General features: G+C 33.1%; 3 protein-coding genes across 3 annotated transcripts; all 3 read left to right on the top strand.

Moving 5' to 3' along the window:
- Window positions 1-119: 119 nt before the first annotated feature.
- LOC128165191 (dolichyl pyrophosphate Man9GlcNAc2 alpha-1,3-glucosyltransferase-like) lies at window positions 120-6432 on the top strand. Its single transcript, XM_052829454.1, has 14 exons — window positions 120-278; window positions 1030-1114; window positions 2332-2421; window positions 2561-2649; window positions 2794-2873; window positions 2988-3052; window positions 3315-3491; window positions 3715-3850; window positions 4037-4122; window positions 4519-4603; window positions 5073-5143; window positions 5482-5550; window positions 5697-5838; window positions 6222-6432. The coding sequence occupies exons 1-14, from the start codon at window positions 200-202 to the stop codon at window positions 6417-6419; spliced, it is 1452 nt and encodes a 483-aa protein (XP_052685414.1). The 5' UTR covers window positions 120-199; the 3' UTR covers window positions 6420-6432.
- A 1487-nt stretch (window positions 6433-7919) lies between these two features.
- On the top strand, window positions 7920-11706 carry LOC128166507 (sister chromatid cohesion protein DCC1-like). The gene is made up of 11 exons (XM_052831714.1): window positions 7920-7992; window positions 8106-8270; window positions 8423-8588; window positions 8712-8846; window positions 8990-9080; window positions 9245-9383; window positions 9553-9650; window positions 9783-9859; window positions 10074-10151; window positions 10813-10961; window positions 11479-11706. The coding sequence occupies exons 1-11, from the start codon at window positions 7970-7972 to the stop codon at window positions 11585-11587; spliced, it is 1230 nt and encodes a 409-aa protein (XP_052687674.1). The 5' UTR covers window positions 7920-7969; the 3' UTR covers window positions 11588-11706.
- A 4446-nt stretch (window positions 11707-16152) lies between these two features.
- On the top strand, window positions 16153-18589 carry LOC128167065 (PHD finger protein 24-like). Its single transcript, XM_052832571.1, has 7 exons — window positions 16153-16470; window positions 16748-16936; window positions 17267-17345; window positions 17482-17663; window positions 17792-17940; window positions 18041-18118; window positions 18422-18589. Exons 1-7 carry the CDS (start codon window positions 16201-16203, stop codon window positions 18498-18500), a joined length of 1026 nt encoding a protein of 341 aa, XP_052688531.1. The 5' UTR covers window positions 16153-16200; the 3' UTR covers window positions 18501-18589.
- The last annotated feature ends 902 nt before the right edge of the window (window positions 18590-19491 follow it).

The following is a 19491-nucleotide window of genomic DNA, read 5'->3' as shown; positions in this document are numbered from 1 at the left end:
GTATAACTTAGAGCAGATAAACCTTATTTTGAATTAATTCTGACTTTATCGAATAAAGTAAATTTCCAGGCGACTTCGAATATACTTACGAACGCTCTACGAAAAATTGTTGTTTTCTTATAATCAGGTGAACGTTTAATAAAAGGACAAATTTGGACGTCAACATGGTTAAGTTAAAAGCAAATTATAAACACTGAATATGTTTAAGTCGGGATACGTAGTTGCTTTGCTCGTTGCTGTTTTAGCGAGATGGCTGGTCTCGCTTCACAAATACTCGGGTATGAACAACTAATTGTATCCATAACTTTTTTTTAAGATCTTTTTTTGGTTGGATATGAGCAAGTTTTTATTTACATGAGAAAAATTCGAAAATTGACAGAGTAAATTCGAAACGTAATACATGTACTCTCATTCGCTCATTATACCTGGCCCCGCCGTCACCAACTTTCCTCAAGTCAATACTCAGCCTCAAATCTGAGGTTTGACCTCAAATTTATGCACGTTTCTTTAAAGGATTTGAGTTGAGGAATGAGTTGAGGGATTTGAAAATTTTGGTGACGGTGGAGCCAGGGACGTATATACGTCCCTGATTATACCAGAGACATAATAATATTTATGTCTCTGGTTCCTTATTTAATGCAGCTGTTATGAATCGCCTTAATTTAAAAAAAATCTCAAGTTTTTATTTTTATATATTTGTCTCTGATTTTAATAGATAATTAAACTGTAATTAATAGATTCATGGTGTTTTGGGTTTTTTTCATTGGTCTCATCATCTATAATTTCAATAAGTTTGATGAAAAAACAATGATAATCGACTCACCTGAGCTCAGGACTAAATGAAATTATCACTGCCAAATTAAGATTTGCTTGTAGTTTTGTCATTTTTCCACAACATAAATTTTACTCATCTTGGAACCAGTATTTAATACATAGAGAAGAAAAAAGATCAATAAATAGTGCAAACCACAAAAAATCTAGATATTTTTCTGCATATAAATTATAGATTTATCTGTTATGATTTTAAAGGTGCTGGCAATTCTCCGATGTATGGTGACTTTGAAGCCCAGAGACATTGGATGGAAATAACATACCACCTGCCTCCACAGCAATGGTATACAAAAACCAGATAAGACTAAAGCTCATAAGAGAGTTTATATATAGTGAATAAATGCATTATTTTGAATATTTTCATATTATTTTCAAAAAGCTTTTGCAATAATTGCATTACATTTGGAATTGAACAAATAACTTTGGTGAATGAATAATAAACTTTCCAGAGTATTAAATGCGTTAATTTTTTGTTAAATAAATGCTATTAGAAACAAAGTTTAAACTTGGGATCTTAATTGTAGACCAAAAGGGGTCTTGGTAATGAACCTTATACCTTTGGTGTGGAGGGAAAGGGGGTCAATGTGAATTGATATGAAATTATTTGCTTAACTTTTAAATTGATTTTTGGAACTACATGTTATGCATTCATGATATTCATGAAAGTTTCTGAATTATTTGTGAAAATATTGCATTATTATTTTCTGTAAATATGAAAACGGTATGCATTAATTCACAAAAGTTTTGCATTTATTTGCACCTATGCATTAGACCTTTCTATTTAGTTGATACAACAGTTATAAGCAATTCAGCTCACAATTCATTCTAGTTTAGTTTCAAAATTTCTTCAAGCACTCCCCTCTTACAATACTAGTATGATGTGTCTGGACTTTCTATCTGTCTGAAACCTGTACATCACTCCTTTTGAACAGTTATACTTGGTTACCTCCAAGATCAAAGTCATGGCAATGATAAGATACATTGCTTTTTGGGTAGTTCTATTTCAAAAGTCAGCAATTTATCATGGCACTCCTACATCATTATCTATCCAGGTTTCATTTTTTTGAGAGGCATGTTAAGTTCATACGGTAAGTTCAAGGTAATCAAGTTCAAAGATCATAAATGAATGATCTTAAATTCTTCATGATTATAGATTGGTTTCTATTGAATATGTTGAGTTTTAAATTGCTTGCTGTTGTAAGTACCAGGAAATGTTTTTTGTGTATAGTCATAGTGTCTATTGGTATTGTTGAAATCTTGTTTTCCAGACCATCGTTATAAAGATATTATGGGTAAACTTGTTTCCTCAATTGGTATTGAGTTAAAAAAAAGAAGAAGAAAATTTATATGTGACATTTATAACCATTATGTCTTCTTCTGTGACAGTTAATTTACAGTGGAAAGGATTTCAATATCTCTTATTACATTCCCAAATATGTATCATATACATTGATATACAATAAAGATTATTTACTGGTATATATATTTTAATTTTTGCAGGTACTTCAATAGTACCAATAACAATTTATTGTATTGGGGACTGGATTACCCCCCTTTAACAGCATACCATAGCTGGCTATGTGGATTTGTGTAAGTAGAGAGAGAGAGAGAGAGAGAGAGAGAGAGAGAGAGAGAGAAAGAAAGAGAGAGAGAGAGAGATGTCCATATTTAACAGAACCCTATTTTTTTTCTAAATGATGATCATAACTGATTTTTTTTCTGGTTTCAGCGCAAATAAAATAAACCCATCCTGGGTTGCCTTGAAAGAGTCACATGGGCATGAAAGCTATGCTCACAAATTGTTCATGAGATATACAGGTACACAACTGATTTCAATTTGTTAACTTATGAAAAAAAAAACCAGAATATTGGAAATTATTCAAATATGAAAAGTACCTGGTATGAAAAGATTACCGGTAATTGACAATCTGCACTTCTTAAATATTTTTCTTTCATATCTAGTGATATTGGCTGATGTTTCCATATTTTTCCCTGCTGTTGTTTTGTTTTTTGCTCAACAAAAACTTCAATTACAAGACAAGGTAAGATGATTATCAACAAAAAGATATCAAGTTTTGAAATTTTTTTTAACAATAGTTTTAAGTAAATATTTCAGAGTTACTGCCCTTAGAACTGCATATTGTTTGATTCATTAGGTCAAGATGTCGCTGGTTGTTTTGATGTATCCCGGCTTCATTCTGATTGACCATGGACATTTTCAGTATCCTCCAGGAATAAAAGATAATTGTATAATCAAATAAGACAAAAATAATAACTGAAGAAATTCCTTTTAGTACAAATATATGTATTGGATAAGTTTTGTGCCTTAAACATTTTAGAATTGTAAATAGAACTGCTTTATGCATGTACCTAAGAATATAACACACAATGTATTATTAATATATCATTTAATATAGTGTTTTCGAAAGACAGCATATTCTGGAAATTAAAACAAGCTTGCCGATTCCTTAACTTGTACAAAGATACAACTGTGTCAGTCTAGGATTTGCCTTGTTTGGAGTTGTCTGGATTTGCAAGGGATTCCATCTTTGGGGCTCCATATGCTTCTCTCTGGCTTTGAACTACAAGCAAATGGAGCTGTACCATGCCTTACCATTCTTTTGTTATTTGTTGGGGTGGTGCTTTCAGAAATGGTCCAGGTATTATGTTCACATTTGTCTGAAAGTCTCAGCATTTTGTCTGTGAAGAAAACACTTTTCTTTGAAAGTTTGGTCCTGATCTTTTTGACATTTGCACAATTTTTCAACAAAAATATAAATATCACAAAAATGAAAGATATACTTCAAACTAAGAAAGAATTACGTGTGTTGAACATAACAAATAATGAGGAGTTGTTATATAATCTAATAACATATTTTTTAGGATACCTCAGCTGTTTAAAATAGCTGTAACTGTCATATCAACCTTCTTGGTTTGTTGGCTGCCCTTTTTAAGATCCAAAGAAATGGTCCTACAAGTTCTCCACAGAGTTTTTCCACTGGCCAGAGGACTGTATGAGGTATAACAAAGCATAGATTGCTACAATCAACAAAATAAAATGATTTTATTTTCAGAGTATCATGTTCATGCAAATACAATGTATTTCTTTTTTTAAAAAAGATTTTAGGGAATGTAGAAAAATATTAAATGCATATGTATGGATTAGTGGTAAGTTGTTTATTAGAAAGAAAAATGATATTTTTAGGACAAGGTTGCCAATGTATGGTGCAGTTTGTCAGTCCTCATCAAGTTGAAGCAGATGTTTACAGTAGATCAGCTGGTTTTGATATGGTAAGATCTAGAGAATGTACGCAAGCTACTTTAGCTAAGTTTATTGGTGGTAATTTAAAAAAAAAAAAGAATGTCAGCACTTAATTAGAAGACAAAAAATAGTACATGTATATTTTTGTTAATTTGAATTCAGTGCTCTTAAAAGTTAAGGCATATGTTTAGAATGAGAAATTCAAGGTGAAAATAAGAATTGAAGAAATAATATTTTAAGAAAACAATATACATGTACAACCACTCCAAAAATACCGAATATCAAAAGGTTCACTTTGGTGTGTATCATATAAGATGAACATTACCAGCAAAGTTAGTTCTTGTCTGATGGATTACATGATACATGGTCATTTTTTGGATTATGGATTTATTAATTTAAAGAACTATTTTTTGGGTATTTTCCAGCCTTCTGAGCACTCTTGTGTGTTTATTGCCATCTTCACTTCATCTGCTTTGTTTTCCAACAACCAGAAACTTCAAAATTTCTCTAGTAAGTGCAGAACTACAGTTTAAACTTCCATCATTTATTGTGTTTTTATTTTGACTTCCAATTGCTTCATAAATGATTGTATTTTATATATTGTATTTATAAACACAATCACTTACGAAGCAATTGGAAGTCAAAATAAAAAACATATTTATTAATGGAAATAAATGCACTGATACACTTATAGCTACATAACTTAAATGATGTAATTCAGGTTAACTTCTATACACAAGTAACTGTACTGGTGTTCATGAAATTATTTTTTTCTGGTTTTATTTTTCATACAGATTTTTGTGTGAACAGTTATATAAAAAATTATTATCAACAACTTGTTATTAATGTTCACTCTAAGCTTAGAAAAGATAGATCATATTCTTTAATCTTTTTTGCTAATATATGAACCATGTCATGTTACTATAAATGATAAAAAGAATAGACACAAATGCACATGAAATCTGTTTATTACTTGCAGGTCAATTCCTCCTTAGTTTTCTTCCTCTTCTCATTCCATGTACACGAGAAATCCATTCTGATACCAGCACTGTAAGTGATGTCTTTAAAGCTCATGAATCATGTTCTGCCACTTAATAATTAAAACAGGCTATCTTTCATGAAAATAAGTGGGAGTTTACTTTGTCAAATACACTGCTTCATTTTGAAAGAATCTACTTGTCATGAAGTGGACTTTTCAAGTAAAATTAGAGAGCTGGTAAAAGCAGAGCAATTTTTTGAACTATCATTGTGACCAAAAACGCTATCATGGCAAAAGTCTTTGTATTTTTATATTGACCCTCATAGTTGATGTTTTTTATGTCATTTTAGTCATGGATGGGGGTTGTCATTGTTTTGCCTACTGTAGAATATGAGTCTTTCCATTCCAGGGCAGTGTCACTCCTTGTACACGACTACCCTTTTTGGTGTGTCTGGTTCTACTTTATATCAACATTTAGGTAGGTGTTTGCAATTTTCTCGTGGATTACTAATGGCCAATGAAAAAAAACCCAAACTAGTCTTAATGATATTAAATTAATGACGTGTGTCATTCCATACAAAATTGACTTTTTGGTTCTAATTCATTTTATGATTTGTGTTACAGCATGCTTCCACTATTTGTGAAAGACGATTTGGTTATGGCTGCTGTGGCAACCACAGTCTTACATGCTCTCATATGTAAGGCATGCATGAACATAAGTTCAACAAAAGATGATCAGCTTTGGGACAGAGCTAAAACCACATTGGTATGTGTAATGACAATTGAAAATTATAGGTGATACGCAATGACACCTTGTTATACAGGTTATCTTTACAATGTTGAAGACTAGCTGATATTACAAACTTCTGAGACCTAAGTATTCAGAGCGAATTAATGCTCATGAGCACTCGCCAAAATTCCCTATATCCGCAACACAAATTTTGACATGCACTCTCTAAGCTGAACACAACTTTGGTAAATGTAATCATTAAATGTATTTAAGAAAAGTTAATATTGATAATCTGCAACAAATACTTCTTTTGTTTCCACACTTTATACAGGGAATATTCATATGCTATACATTTTATATTATTTAAATTGCAGTTGTATACAAAATCATTTTACATATGGTATCTTATTGTCTTTCAGCTAAAATTGTCAATGATGGGAGCAGTTTTACTGACAGTTGCCAGCCTCATCTTGACTCCACCACCAAGATACCCAGATCTTTTCCCAGTTCTTGTCTCCATTTATTCTTGTGCTCACTTTGTATTGTTTTTGGCAGCTTTTCACTATTTCCAATTTCAGTCTCCTTCTCAAAGTGCAAACGTGAAAAAAGTGCAATAAAAAATATATAAAACACAATTTTTGCGTTTTTTTAAAATTTAAATGAGAAATTGGGGTTTAGCTCACCTGAACCGAAGGTTCAGAGTTTAAAAAAGAAATAGCATATGCTACGAAATAAAATGTTACGGGGGAACTTTTGTTCAGGTGAGCAATGTGGCACATGGACCTCTTTTAAATACTGAAATAATTGTAGCAAAATGTGATGGTAAAAATTGGGATCATCCCTAATAAGATTAAGTTTGCACACGTTTAGCATAACGTTATCGCATAGCCCCCTAACTCCGTCACTACCCTAACTCCGTCACTTTCGGGAAACTCCTCGCCGTTTGAAATCAAGTACGATTATGACGTCAATTTTTACATGTCAAAAATCTTCAATCAAATGTCAACAATTTGAAACGGTTAAATTTAAGAATGTTTCAAAAAATAACAGAATTAAATCTTGTTCATTTTATGCACCATTAATTGTGTGAAATCAGCTAAAACTTTTTCACGGGTGCACTAAAATATCGATATTTCTGACATGCGGGCCCATTCGATCATTTACGGTGGTCAGCCATTTTAAGAGATGTCAAGATGAAACATATCACATGTAATACATTTTTTATTAAGGTAATTAACACATTTTTTTCAATCCGCAATAGCCTTTTTGCACTATTCTTGATGATAACGTCAAATCGCTCATGCCGTTACTTTTGCCTTATACAGGGTATAGATATATCCGGTATATCGCTATTTAGAATATGATACATTTCTAAAAATGTAATAAATAAATAATATGATAAGTAATATATTAATTAATGATATAAAATATTTGAAATAAGTAAGGACATAAATCAAACGGCATCCAGACATTCTGAAAAGGCCATTCACGGTGATTGTTGTTACATATGGACCCATATTTTATTCTGGCGATCATTTCATTTCGATGAAATTAAATACAATTAAATTGTATGCACCATTTTTACTTATTATAACTTGGACTAGATACAAATGGAGTTTTAACTAAATTGTTAATGTGTCTTCATTCCCTGCCATATCATAGAGCATGTGGGTGACGGAGTAGGTTCATAAGATATCATGGGCACGCGTGATAAACGTCGTATTCAGAGGGCTTATTTGAATAAAAACAAAAATATTTTTGTTAATAATTTTATAAATTATATTGTTTCAGATTATATTTAGTGATTGCAAATGATAAAAACCACAAAAAATAATTTACAGAGAAACGCGGGAGGTTTTCTGCTTATGGTGACGGAGTTTGGGTACTCGGGGATAAATCATGTAATCAAATAGTAATGTAGCAAAAATAATGTTCTTTTTTCAAAATTCTTCCACAAATGCTTAAATCATTAACTAGGTTTTCATTTGAAATACCAATAGAAATTCCTTGCTTATATTATAAAGATAGAAAGAAGTGTGAAAACTCGCCATTATTAGTAGATGTAATCGAAAATCAAGGAACGACTTGTTTACGAATACGAAACTAAAGTTTAAACATAAACATAGCTTTACTTTCATTTTCAATTTATTTGGCGGAAAAATTAAGAATGGATTGCGATCAAAATGAAAGGTAAGTAATTAGCGAATGTATGAATAAAGTATGCATCTTTTAAATTAATTCTAGAAAAAATGAGGATCCAACTAAATGGAAGGAGTTATATATAAAATTCGTTTATTTTGTAGGTCTCTAGAAGACATTAATACAGTTTTAGAATATGCTAAACTTGAACTGAGTGATGTAAAGCCAACAGTCCAGTGTATTTATTTTTCACAACAACTGGATAACCAGTCATTTAAGCTTTTGGAACTGAATGATTCTGTACTGGAAACCCTCACCAATGGAGAAAAGTACGTTTCAAAATGACTTCATGACAAACATATGTACATGTACAATGTATTTATAACTTTTATAAACAGTTGTTCAGTGCAAAATTACATGTTATAGATGTAATAAATTTAAAAGATTAGTAATTTGATTTCATCGTTATAAAAATATGCAGGGTGGTGATTCGTGGCAACACAGATGATATGGCGGTGCTATGTACACAAACAACTACATTTGAAATTAAGGAGGCAGAGATTTCTAATTCCATGTTGATAACTCCCCAGTTAGACATAGGGGAGGATGTGGGTGATTCAGGTCCTCAAAACACCAAAGTCTCAAAAGTATGACATTTCAGAGCCTTTAACTTTTAGCAACAGCATGCAATACAAATGATAACAGGTTTGAACCTACAAAAAATGGCTATAAATCTATAGAGATGTATAACAATTAAGTTCTTTTTATAGGTTATTTCTGTGATGAATAACTACTACGAACTTCGACATTGCAAACCAAAAGTTGCAAAACTGAAAAAACTTTTGGAGGAGAATATGTATAGTGGTAAAGAGTGTGAGGAAGATGAGCAACATCAAGGTCACAAGGTAAGGGTCAAAGCGTCAAGTTACTTTTCCTAATATTTTTACCCATACTTAAGCAATTAAATCAACTGAAATTTTGATGAATGCTATGGCTTTTTCTTAACAAAACGTGCATGCTTGCATTGATATTTTATTTTTTATTGCAGTATTGTTTTGAGGATCTGTTGAATATTGTTCAAGGAAGTGAAGTGGAAATAAAGGAATCTTTAAAGAAACTCAAGGCATGTCAAATAGAAGGTCAGTCCTTATTAATCTGATGATGAATGTGAAACATTTTTTTGAGTTAAAGCACTTTTAGATAATGGAGAAAAAACCCCACTCTACAACTTCTTCTATGCAATGCGAATGAAATTATGATTTAGTGTTACATGTTTAAAAGCAATGTTTCCTTTCTTATAAAGGTTTGTGGCGAGTTCTGGATTTTGATTTCCTAACTCAAGTACTGAACCATATTATCCAGCTTTGTGAAGAGAATGATTGGCTCTCTACTGGCATACCGCTGGATGAGTGTCTTGAAACTCTGGGACAACTCTTTCCGAGGTAAACCAATATACAATAAAAAAAGGAGATGGCTTCACAAGATTTTAATTTTAATTTACAACACAGTTTAAATGAAAAGAGAAATTCCACACAAATTGTTCACAGTTGTTTTGTACAAATACTGAATCTGTAAGGTAATATAAATACCACAGATGATATCATTTTTCAGGGAAGTGATTGCCCATGTTATAGATTGCTATGCTAATGAAATGAAGTCAGGAGGAGGGCAAGGAGATCATGATCCAGATGATCAACCAATGCAAATTGGTGAGCAATCTGTTTGTCATTTCATGTTTTTAACCACAATAATCTAACATGTAATACGATAAAGACAACAGTTCTTGAAAGTTAAAATATTATTTCCTTTACAATTCTTTATTTAGCTTTTCTTGCTTGTAGATGCCAAGTTCTTTTCTCTCAGCGAAGATAAGATCTGTCAGTTCTTTGCAGAGCTGGTTTTAAAAAACTCAGGAAAGGTTTGTACTGTTCATGTACCGGTACATGTATTTGCTAGATTATTATGCTACATTAACTTGCACAGTTCCTCTTTCATTTCTCTATCTTTACACACATGAACACATGTAACTCAAACTTCCCCTGTTCCTCTGTCAACTTTCTATTATTTTTTTTACATGTTACTTTAACTTTCAGTATTCCTCTTTTATTTAATGACATGTAATATTTTTACAGTTCAACTTGAAAGAGTTTTTGAAAGTCTGGGAGCAGACAGTTCCACAAGGCATGAGAACCAGTTTATCCCAACTAGAGGTAGAGAATAATTTTTTAGAAATTAATATTTTTTAAAAACTTGTGTACCTTTACTCTTCTTTGCATTTGTTATGAAATGTACCGGTAAGTAGATTAAATTATGAAAAAAAAAAAAGAGAATAACATATTTTTCTGAAATCATCTTCTCAATTCAAAAAGATACTCCAATTCTTCTTATGCCCGCAAAGTTTTGAACATAATATTAAATGGATAAATAGGAACTTGCTACTCATGATTTTGTGTATTGCAAAACAGAAAATGAGTTTTGGCATATGTTGATATTCCTTAAATATTTTGATTTTTGAGAAATGCAACTGATTACCAGTAATCAACTCAAATTTAACATTCAAGCCTCAGTACCTTAATGTGGTGTGAGGGCCTTTATCAGACACACAAGAAGTCATCCTGGCTCAAATGTGCATTACATTTACATTATTTCACAAACCCCAGAAGGATCATACCATCAGAATGTACATGTAGTTGTGCAAAACAAAAAAGATTAAAAAGATGTGTGTTGAACAGAGAAAGGACCTTTACCTTATAACTGTATCTATTCACTATTTTCTTTAGAGTACCAGTTACTTTTACTTGTACAAGGCTCTACATGAAAGTTGATGTGAGAGGATTATTTTTAACATGTCAAACATCTCTCCTTTTTTAGGGAATTGCACTGATAGACAGAAACTGTATGCCAGAGGTCATCTGGTATTTTCCAGTGGAGGATTTACCGGAGGATGTTGGAGAGAGATTCAACACACTGTTCAAAACACGGGAGAAGTGGTCTCTTGCTGAGATCTCCCCTTATATCAGGTATATTAGCTCTCCTTATATCAATTATATCATTTCCCCTAATGCTACTCAAATGTTTTCTCCCCTTATATTTATCATCACCCATTGTGTCAGTTACATCACCACCCCCCCCCCCCCCCCCCCCACTACATCAGATTTATTATCTCCCATTATATCAGTTATATCACCTCTTATTTTATCATAAATATTATCTCCCATTTTATCAGTTACATCACCCCCCCTCCCCCGTCCCCCCTTTACATCAGGTATGTTATCTCCCCTTACATTTTTTCCTTATAAGATTTAGTATTGTATCAATTCTGTTTATTACATAGTCCTTTTATATAATCTCCCATTATATCAGGTGTGTCATCTCCCATTTCATTAGGTGCTTGTATATCAGGTATTTAATACCTTCCTTTGCCTTTATATTTGTTCAGCTGTGCAATTTTTGTTGCCCGTTTTTGGATCTTGCATTAACAATTGCACGTTTTCAGATATATCAGAATTGTATGCTTGTATGTTTTCTTTGTTTCAGGGATTTGACAACACAAAAAGTGGATGTTGGTGGTCTGCTCACAAAGTATGCAAGAGCTTCCATGATGAATGGCATCAAAGTTTTCAGCTCACGGAAACCTGTCACATGACACTAGCGATTATTTTAAGAACTATTTATGTATAAACACATTAAAATTGGAACAGGTGGTGTAAATTGTTTTCATCACAACGTATGAATTAAAGTGATGTACTTGTACATACAATTACACGTATTGTTAAATTTTTAATGAGGTCAAAGTTCTGTTTGTTATAAAGTCTTATACATGTGCATTATAGGTAGATTTTGCAAATACATAATCAAAAGATGTGTAAATCATATTAATTGTGTTATGGTAAGCTGAACAAAATTCTTAGGGTCCCACTCTGCGGGTGCTCTATAGTGATCAGTCTGTCTTTCTGTCCATCTGTCTGTCCGAGATGGTTTGTCCAGAGCATATCTTCTCTCCCTTTGGCCCAATCTGGCTCACACTTCGCCCACTGAGTGCCTTTGGGTAAAGGGTGTGAAGTGACTTTAAACCATGTTTCTAGGTCTAAGGTTAAGATTATAGCAGTGTTATAAATAAAATCCTTGTCCAGAGCATATCCTCTCTCCCCTCAGTCCAATCTAGCTCATACATAGTGTCTATGGAAATAGGGTGTGCAGTGACCTTGAATAAAGTTTGCAGGTCAAGGTCATATCGTACTGTGCCAAAATCCTTTTTTCAGAGCATATATACTTTCCACTTAGCCCTGTTTGGCTCATACTTCGAATAAACAGAGAGCTTATGAATAGCAGGTGTGTAGTGACCTTGAATCAATTTTTAAGGTCAATAATGAAGGTCATAGCAAAATATGAAAAATTCTTTTCTGGAGCATATCTTCTCTCCCTGTTCTCCAATCTGGCTCATGCTTCACTCACATAGTGCCTTTGATCAAAGGGTATGCAGTGACATTATATGATATTTGTAGATTAAGTGTCAAGGTCATATCAGATCAAACCAAAACTTTTTTTGTCCACTATTTAAGTGGGGCCCTTTGAGATGGTCACCATCTCATATTGTTTAGTTTGCATGGTAATTAAATTTTGAAAAGTCATTGCTAGTCATATATCAATCACCCCCCACCCCCACCCCCATGTGCTACATTTCCTACTTTCTGTAATTTCAACGCTTTTACAAAGATAAAATATTCAATGGTCATGTTAGAGCTTTTTACATGAACAATCTTGTTTGACCTTTGTCATACTTGGGTTTTTTCCCCGGAGACCTTTAAAAGTAAGATTATTCAAAGGTTCATAATCGTTTTAGTTTTCTAGAGACCACAATTTAAATCCAATACCAGAGTTTGTTAACTTATATTGGATTTGGGGTTTTTGTTTATTTTTATTTTTCCCCGCAAAGAGGCTTTACTTCAGCTATATTCAGGCTTTTATCAGATTTCATAACCTCCTCAACTCAAGTTGTAGAGTTTTCAGTATAACAGTAATTAAGATCAGGATTGTGTCAAATTATGTTGGATTTGTTAGTTAACTCTTTACAATTTTTTGTAAAGCAATTTAATATTTTTGATAGGGTGTATTAACTGATGTTTGAAAGTAAAAAAATTGTAATGTGATGTGAAAGATTCATTCTTTTCCTGACTAAAGAAGTTGGAAAGACCTCAGCAGAATAAAAATAATTAACATCTAATGATATACTTGCAAGTAGATAATATCTGATGATATAGTAAGTAGATAATATATGATGATATAGGAAGTAGATCGAATACTAATATATGATGATATAGTACGTCATTAAAAGAAAGTAAACGGGAATAATATATAATTATCCATTTTTTAAATTTTTTTTGGGGGGGGGGGGGGGGTGGTTCGATGCTGACAAGGAACAAAAAATATATGTGTTGGGGTGAGGAAGGCTATGATGGCATATCTCTGCCCCTTGTGTGCAAGTTATTTTTCTATTAATTATGTCGACATTCAAGATAAATATGTTGACATGCAAGATAGTTACGTCAACATGCAACATAACTATGTTGACATGCAAGAAAACTGCAATCAAATGAGAGTAATAAAAAATCTCAAATATCGCCAACATGTGACATTCAAGATGCTAGATACGCTACCTGTTAATGTCAACATGCAACTTATTTATGTTAATATGCAACTTATTTATGTCGACATGCAACTTATTTATGTCAACATGCAACTTAGTTATGTTAACATACAAGATAGATATGTTGACATGCAATACATTATGTCGACATACAACTTAGTTATGTTGACATACAACTTCTAAGTTGCATGTCAACATATTTATCACGTATGTAAACATTAATAACTTGCATGTCAACAAAATCATCTCGCATGTCAACATAAGTAAGTTGCATGTTGATATAAATAAGTTGCATGTCATCATAAATAAATTGCATGTTGGCATAAATAAGTTGCATGTTGACATAAATAATTTCATGTTAACATAAATAAGTTGCATGTCGACAAAAAGGTAGCATCTAGCATATTGGATGTTACAGGTGGGCGATATTTGAGATTTTTTTGAGATTTTATATAATTCTTATCTGATTGCAATTTCCTTGCATGTCAACATAATTATGTTGCATGTTGACTTAACTATCGTGCATGTTAACATATTTATCTTGCATGTCGTCATATTTGATAGAAAAATAACTTGCACACAAGGGGCAGAGATATGCTACCATAGTATGAAGGCAATGTTTTTCAAGATGGTTTGCCATTTTCAGTTCTAGGGGAGTTGGGATGACCCCAGATGCAGAGGCCATATCTTAAATGTTTCTTGACAAGATCAGCAATACTATTTACTTTTCAACCTTGTTCAAATTAAAAAGAATTCACTGTTACAGCTGACAAAGTTTGGTTTGGTAAAATTTAAGTTCATCCTGACGTACATGTGTAATTAGAATGAATCAAACTCTTTCGAGTTTTGAAAAAGCACACAGTACAACTTATCAAACGAGTCAATTTTAAATGGTTTAAAAAATATCGTTTTTCTAAATTTTCGTGTCATATTATTTTATTGCTAAATTTTTGTAATAAATATAATTTTTAAAATCATGTTCTGGAACAAAAACACAAGATTGCTATCTGTGCTTTTAATTTCATGGTCTAAAATACTGTTTATTCACACAATCACTATACAAAAATGTTTTCATCTTATGAAACGGAGAGGAGAATATAGTCTATTTGCGTACTTAAACCATTTGTAAACGCCAAAAGAATACATCTTTGGTTGGGATGTACCCTAAGCTGGGCTTTATATGGAATTTTATCATGTGACTGATTGATATTAATATCCCTATAAATTGAAAAATTCTTGGAACTACTAACTGAATAAATGAAATTGCTCCTATAAATACTTTCTGTTAATGATTTTTAAACTTTATATACAAACATAAATGTTAAAGAACGTTTATTAAAGTGAATTGATATGATGACCAATAATTGTTCAAGGCATATTAAAGGGGCTTGGTCACAATTTTGGTCAGATTTTACTTTTCTGTTTTTATTGTTTACGATGGTTTATCGAAGCATTTGTAATGATCAACCAAAATTTGAGTGTCAGTCGAAGAGGTATAAGCAAGAAACAGAGCTCACAATTGTTTGCTGTGTAAACAAGGCTCGTGCTATGTTTTTGTTGACATTTGTTGAATATACCGGTATTAAATGTTAACAATGCTTCAGTAAGGCATTACCAATAGTTAACCGAAATTTGAGTGTCAGTCGTCGAGTTATAAGGGAGATACAGAACTCATAGTTCTTTGTTATGTAAACAAACCTCAGATCATGTTTTTGTTTACATTTTGTCGCAAAATTCCAGGTTTAGCCCTAAATAGAATGTGATAAACAATAGGAACTGTTTTTCATGTCCAAGACAAATTAGCAGATAGAAAAAATATTGTGACCATGCCCTTTAAAGGGGCGTGGTCACGCTTTTGGTCAAATATTATTTTTATGTTTTTATTATATACAATGCTTCAGAAATGCATTTCAAATGATCAAATTAAATTTGAGAGTCATTCGTAGAGTTATAAGCAAGATACAGGGCTCATAATTCTTTGTCATGTAAACAATGCTCGTGCCCTGTTTTTGTTTACGTAGGTTCAATATACCAGTAAAAAAATCTTTTTCCAGCTTATTTGTCTATCTTTTTATCTATTTTTATCATAGATAAACAGTTCCTAACGTTTAACACATTCGTTTTAGGTTTAAAACTGAAATTTTTACTTCAATGTTCAAAATGTAAACAAGCGCTTTGTTTAAATAGCGAAGAATTTCAAGCTCTGTAACTCGCATATAACTCATTAAATGACACTCAAATTTCGGTTGCCTATTTAAAATGCCTTTCTGAAACATTGTAAATAATAAAATCGGAAAAATAATTTTTGACCAAAATCGTGGCCATGCCCCTTTAACTATTATCCATGAGGCGTTAACGGACATCATGGAACATGCCAAGAGGAGAACTGTAATTCATAACGCCGTAAACTTTGTTTGTTGTTTTTGAAAATAATACAGGTATACATGTACTTGATACTTGTCAAAATCCTTGTGGGTTTAGTATTACTGGTTGGGTCAATTTGACTGTGATAATCCGATAAATTTACCAACAAGGATTAACACCGATTCTGCAGTTAATCCGAAGAGGGTACATCGTTCTAACAGAAAACATAAAAGTCAACAGAACGTCCGATGGAGAGTTCTCATACCAAGTGGTCGTCTGCTTCGTCCAGCATCTTATTCATTGGCTCCCTAGTACAGCACTGTCGCAAGAATCTAGAGGTTTTGCAGACGAGAAGACAGAGTAATCATGAACTGAAGGATTTCATTAAAGACATGAAGGAGCAGACGAGAGAAATTAGCACAGAGTTGGAGAAGGAGGGCCCCGGAGATCATCGATGGCTCATCCGGCGCGGGTCCGAGACTAGGCTTACTCCTTGCTCTATTCCAAAAGCCAAAAAGGTAAGGTAACTGATTTGGTTGCATACATGCTGGGTTTTTTCCCCTTTTCCTAATGACTGTTTGCAAGTTTTGAGTAAGGGAGTCGGCCTGCATGTAAAGTGAATGAAAAGGGAGGGGACTACCAGATGCAACACTTGTGTTTTACTTTGCTAGTTTCTTGTCTTCATCATGTCTTTCGACTTTAAATTCCTTTAAATGGTATTTTAAAAGAAATCATCGTTATCATAGAAAATGACAGTATGCGCAGTGCAGATTCAACAGAATTTTTTTCTTGCAGGTTTCAGATGACGTATACTGTGAGGTATGTCAGTGCCGGTTCCGGAAGGCGGACAGACAGTACCCCTGCCGTATCTGTGAGGGGGTGTTCCACAGAGACTGTGTCCTGGGTATCACTGATGTTCACCCATCCCACGCATCCACCATCGAACGAGCCAGCTCCAAAATAGGCTGGAGTTGTCCAGCTTGTGTCAGTTATATAGTATACTTATCCATTGTTTTTGTTTAGAGTTTCCATTACTTCTTTATACATGTATACCGTTTCAAAACCGAGCTTTTTATTCTTATGCTAAGGATTGCTTTTTAACATTTATTTTACTTCATATACACGTACGAAATATCGTTCTTTATAATATAAGGCGAATGCTTCTGTACCACATGTTAACAGTTTGTAATAAATGTAGTTTTTATATCTAGTACATTACATTACATTATTTACAAAATGAAAAATGAGTAGTTTAATAAAGTAAATGATAGTTTTCAAATCTTGATTAGGGTAACTTTGCTTCCAATATTTTAGGACGATCTAAGCCTCTTACTCTCTGAAGACGAGTTGAATCAAATTATACAAACTTTTGATGAAGAAATTCACCCGAAAGGTATTTGGAGAGAGAGAGAGAGAGAGAGAGAGAGAGAGAGAGAGAGAGAGAGAGAGAGAGAGAGAGAGGAGAGAGAGAGAGAGAGAGAGAGAGAGAGAGGTATTACGGACCAAAAAAATGTTGCTGTCTTTGCAAGGTGACCAGATTTCCTTTGAAGAGTTTTTGGCTTTTAAAAGCGTCCATGGCGACACAACAGAGGAAGACGTGAAGAGGCTGCGTCTGGAGTTCCGATTGGTCGACACAGACGCCAATGGAAGAATCGACTGGTGGGAGTTTCTGACCTACCAGGCCAAAATGAAGCTCTTCTCTCGGAATCAGGTAATCATCATTGCATTGTCATATGACAGAAAATCTGTCGATCGAGTTTGTTCTTGTTGTTGTTGATGATGGTGACGATAACGATGATGATGATGATGATGATGATGATGTCAGTTGCATTGTTGTAGGACGAACTCGTGAATCTTTTGACCGCAAAGGAGATAGAAGCGGCAGAGTCCGCCTTCTCCCACTTGAAACTGAACACAAGTGGACGAGTGTCCCCTGGGGAATCCAAGCGTGTTCTGTCGGAGTGGTACCGACTTCTGGACAGTCACGGGTCAGTGGTACTCAATGAACCGAGTCGTGCACTATGCCAAATAAATTTTTATTGAGGACCAACTTTGATATGTATTTTTCTTTTCTTTCGTTCAACGTAGCGAACAACGTGAAATGCTTGATCACTATGCAAGCCTTGCCGCTACAAGAATTATGGCGCTAGATAATACTCCACCTGGGTACGCTTAAATCATTATTCTATTTTTGATTAAAAAACATTCTGAATGCATAAATTTTATACTATTCAAGTTTATATTTTCACATTTATGGTAAATTAATGCAGAAGATTGCAAATATCACGTTATTTTCTAAGAAAAACGTATATCCAAAATGAAAAAGAAACTCTTATAAGAATTATAAACCATTTATTGTACATTATGCATTTTTCATGAATCTAAAATAAATGCATTAATAAGAGAGATATTAAGCACTTTTCGTTAAGAATACAATGTTTACCATTTTATTTTGAACTTTTTTTTCAGGTCTATTTCGTGGAATGACTTTCTGAAGGGGCAAGCCAAATACATAATTGGTGCTCGTCCAAACATTATTAAGATCTAAACAAAAACAGAATCCATAAAAAAAATCTATACATGAAAATATTTATTTGTGATGTCTGATATAGAATAAAATGCCGGTGAAGTATGTAACCTTGTTTTTAAAAGTTATTGTGCGTTAAACGTGTTATTGTAGTTAACACTTTTTGTTCCGCATTTTTTTTTTTTGGAGAGTGGTATTGCTGCCTATCTGACTATTACCCGTATGCCGGAGAACGGGTTATGTGGAATTTCGGCAAGTTGATTATTAAGGAGCAAGTTAACCATCAGATCTTCTTAAAACTTTAAGATATGATTTGTTAATTAAGCAACAAAGAAAAATATCCGTTTGTTTAGTCTTTAAACTTTGGGTATTCTTTTATATTTTGATAGGAAGCTCTTCTTTAAAAGGAGATCAATACAGTTTAAAAATAGCTTCGGCCATCGAGCCGTCTTAAATACTCAATGTTTCAACGAACGTTTTAAAGAAATCAGACAACAATGCTACCATTGACGCATGCAGTATTTGTGCACGTTAATCCGTGTGGTTTTATCAATATTATTCAAAACGGTGAAAAAGACAGTAAATAATAATCTTGAACAATAACATGATTTGATAATATAAACTCCACGGCTAAAGGAGGCTCGTTGGTTAACGAATTAACCAGCAGAACTTCCTTTAACCTCCATATATGATTTGTTTCGCTTTAAATTTTCAGTTAGTAAAGAAAAAATCCAGATATTTTATCTTTTACATTTGATTATTTTGCTATATCGGTATAACGAGCTCTCCTTCTTAAAGAGACCAATATAGTCCAACAATGGACACAACCACCCGGCCCTCTTGATATCTGACAGAAGATGAAGATTAAATATACCCAGCCTTTGTACACTTTGAGATGTATTTAATGATCCTTTTTATGATTTATAGATATACTAGTTTCTTGTAAATACAAAAATATGGAAAATAAAAAAAAGAATATCACAAAACATAAAATAAAATAACTGAAAGTTAC

This window comes from Crassostrea angulata, chromosome 10, assembly GCF_025612915.1.
Source record: "Crassostrea angulata isolate pt1a10 chromosome 10, ASM2561291v2, whole genome shotgun sequence".
Lineage (NCBI taxonomy): Eukaryota > Metazoa > Mollusca > Bivalvia > Ostreida > Ostreidae > Magallana > Magallana angulata.
Note: the sequence above shows the minus strand (reverse complement) of the source record. Positions and strands in the feature narration are given on the sequence as shown.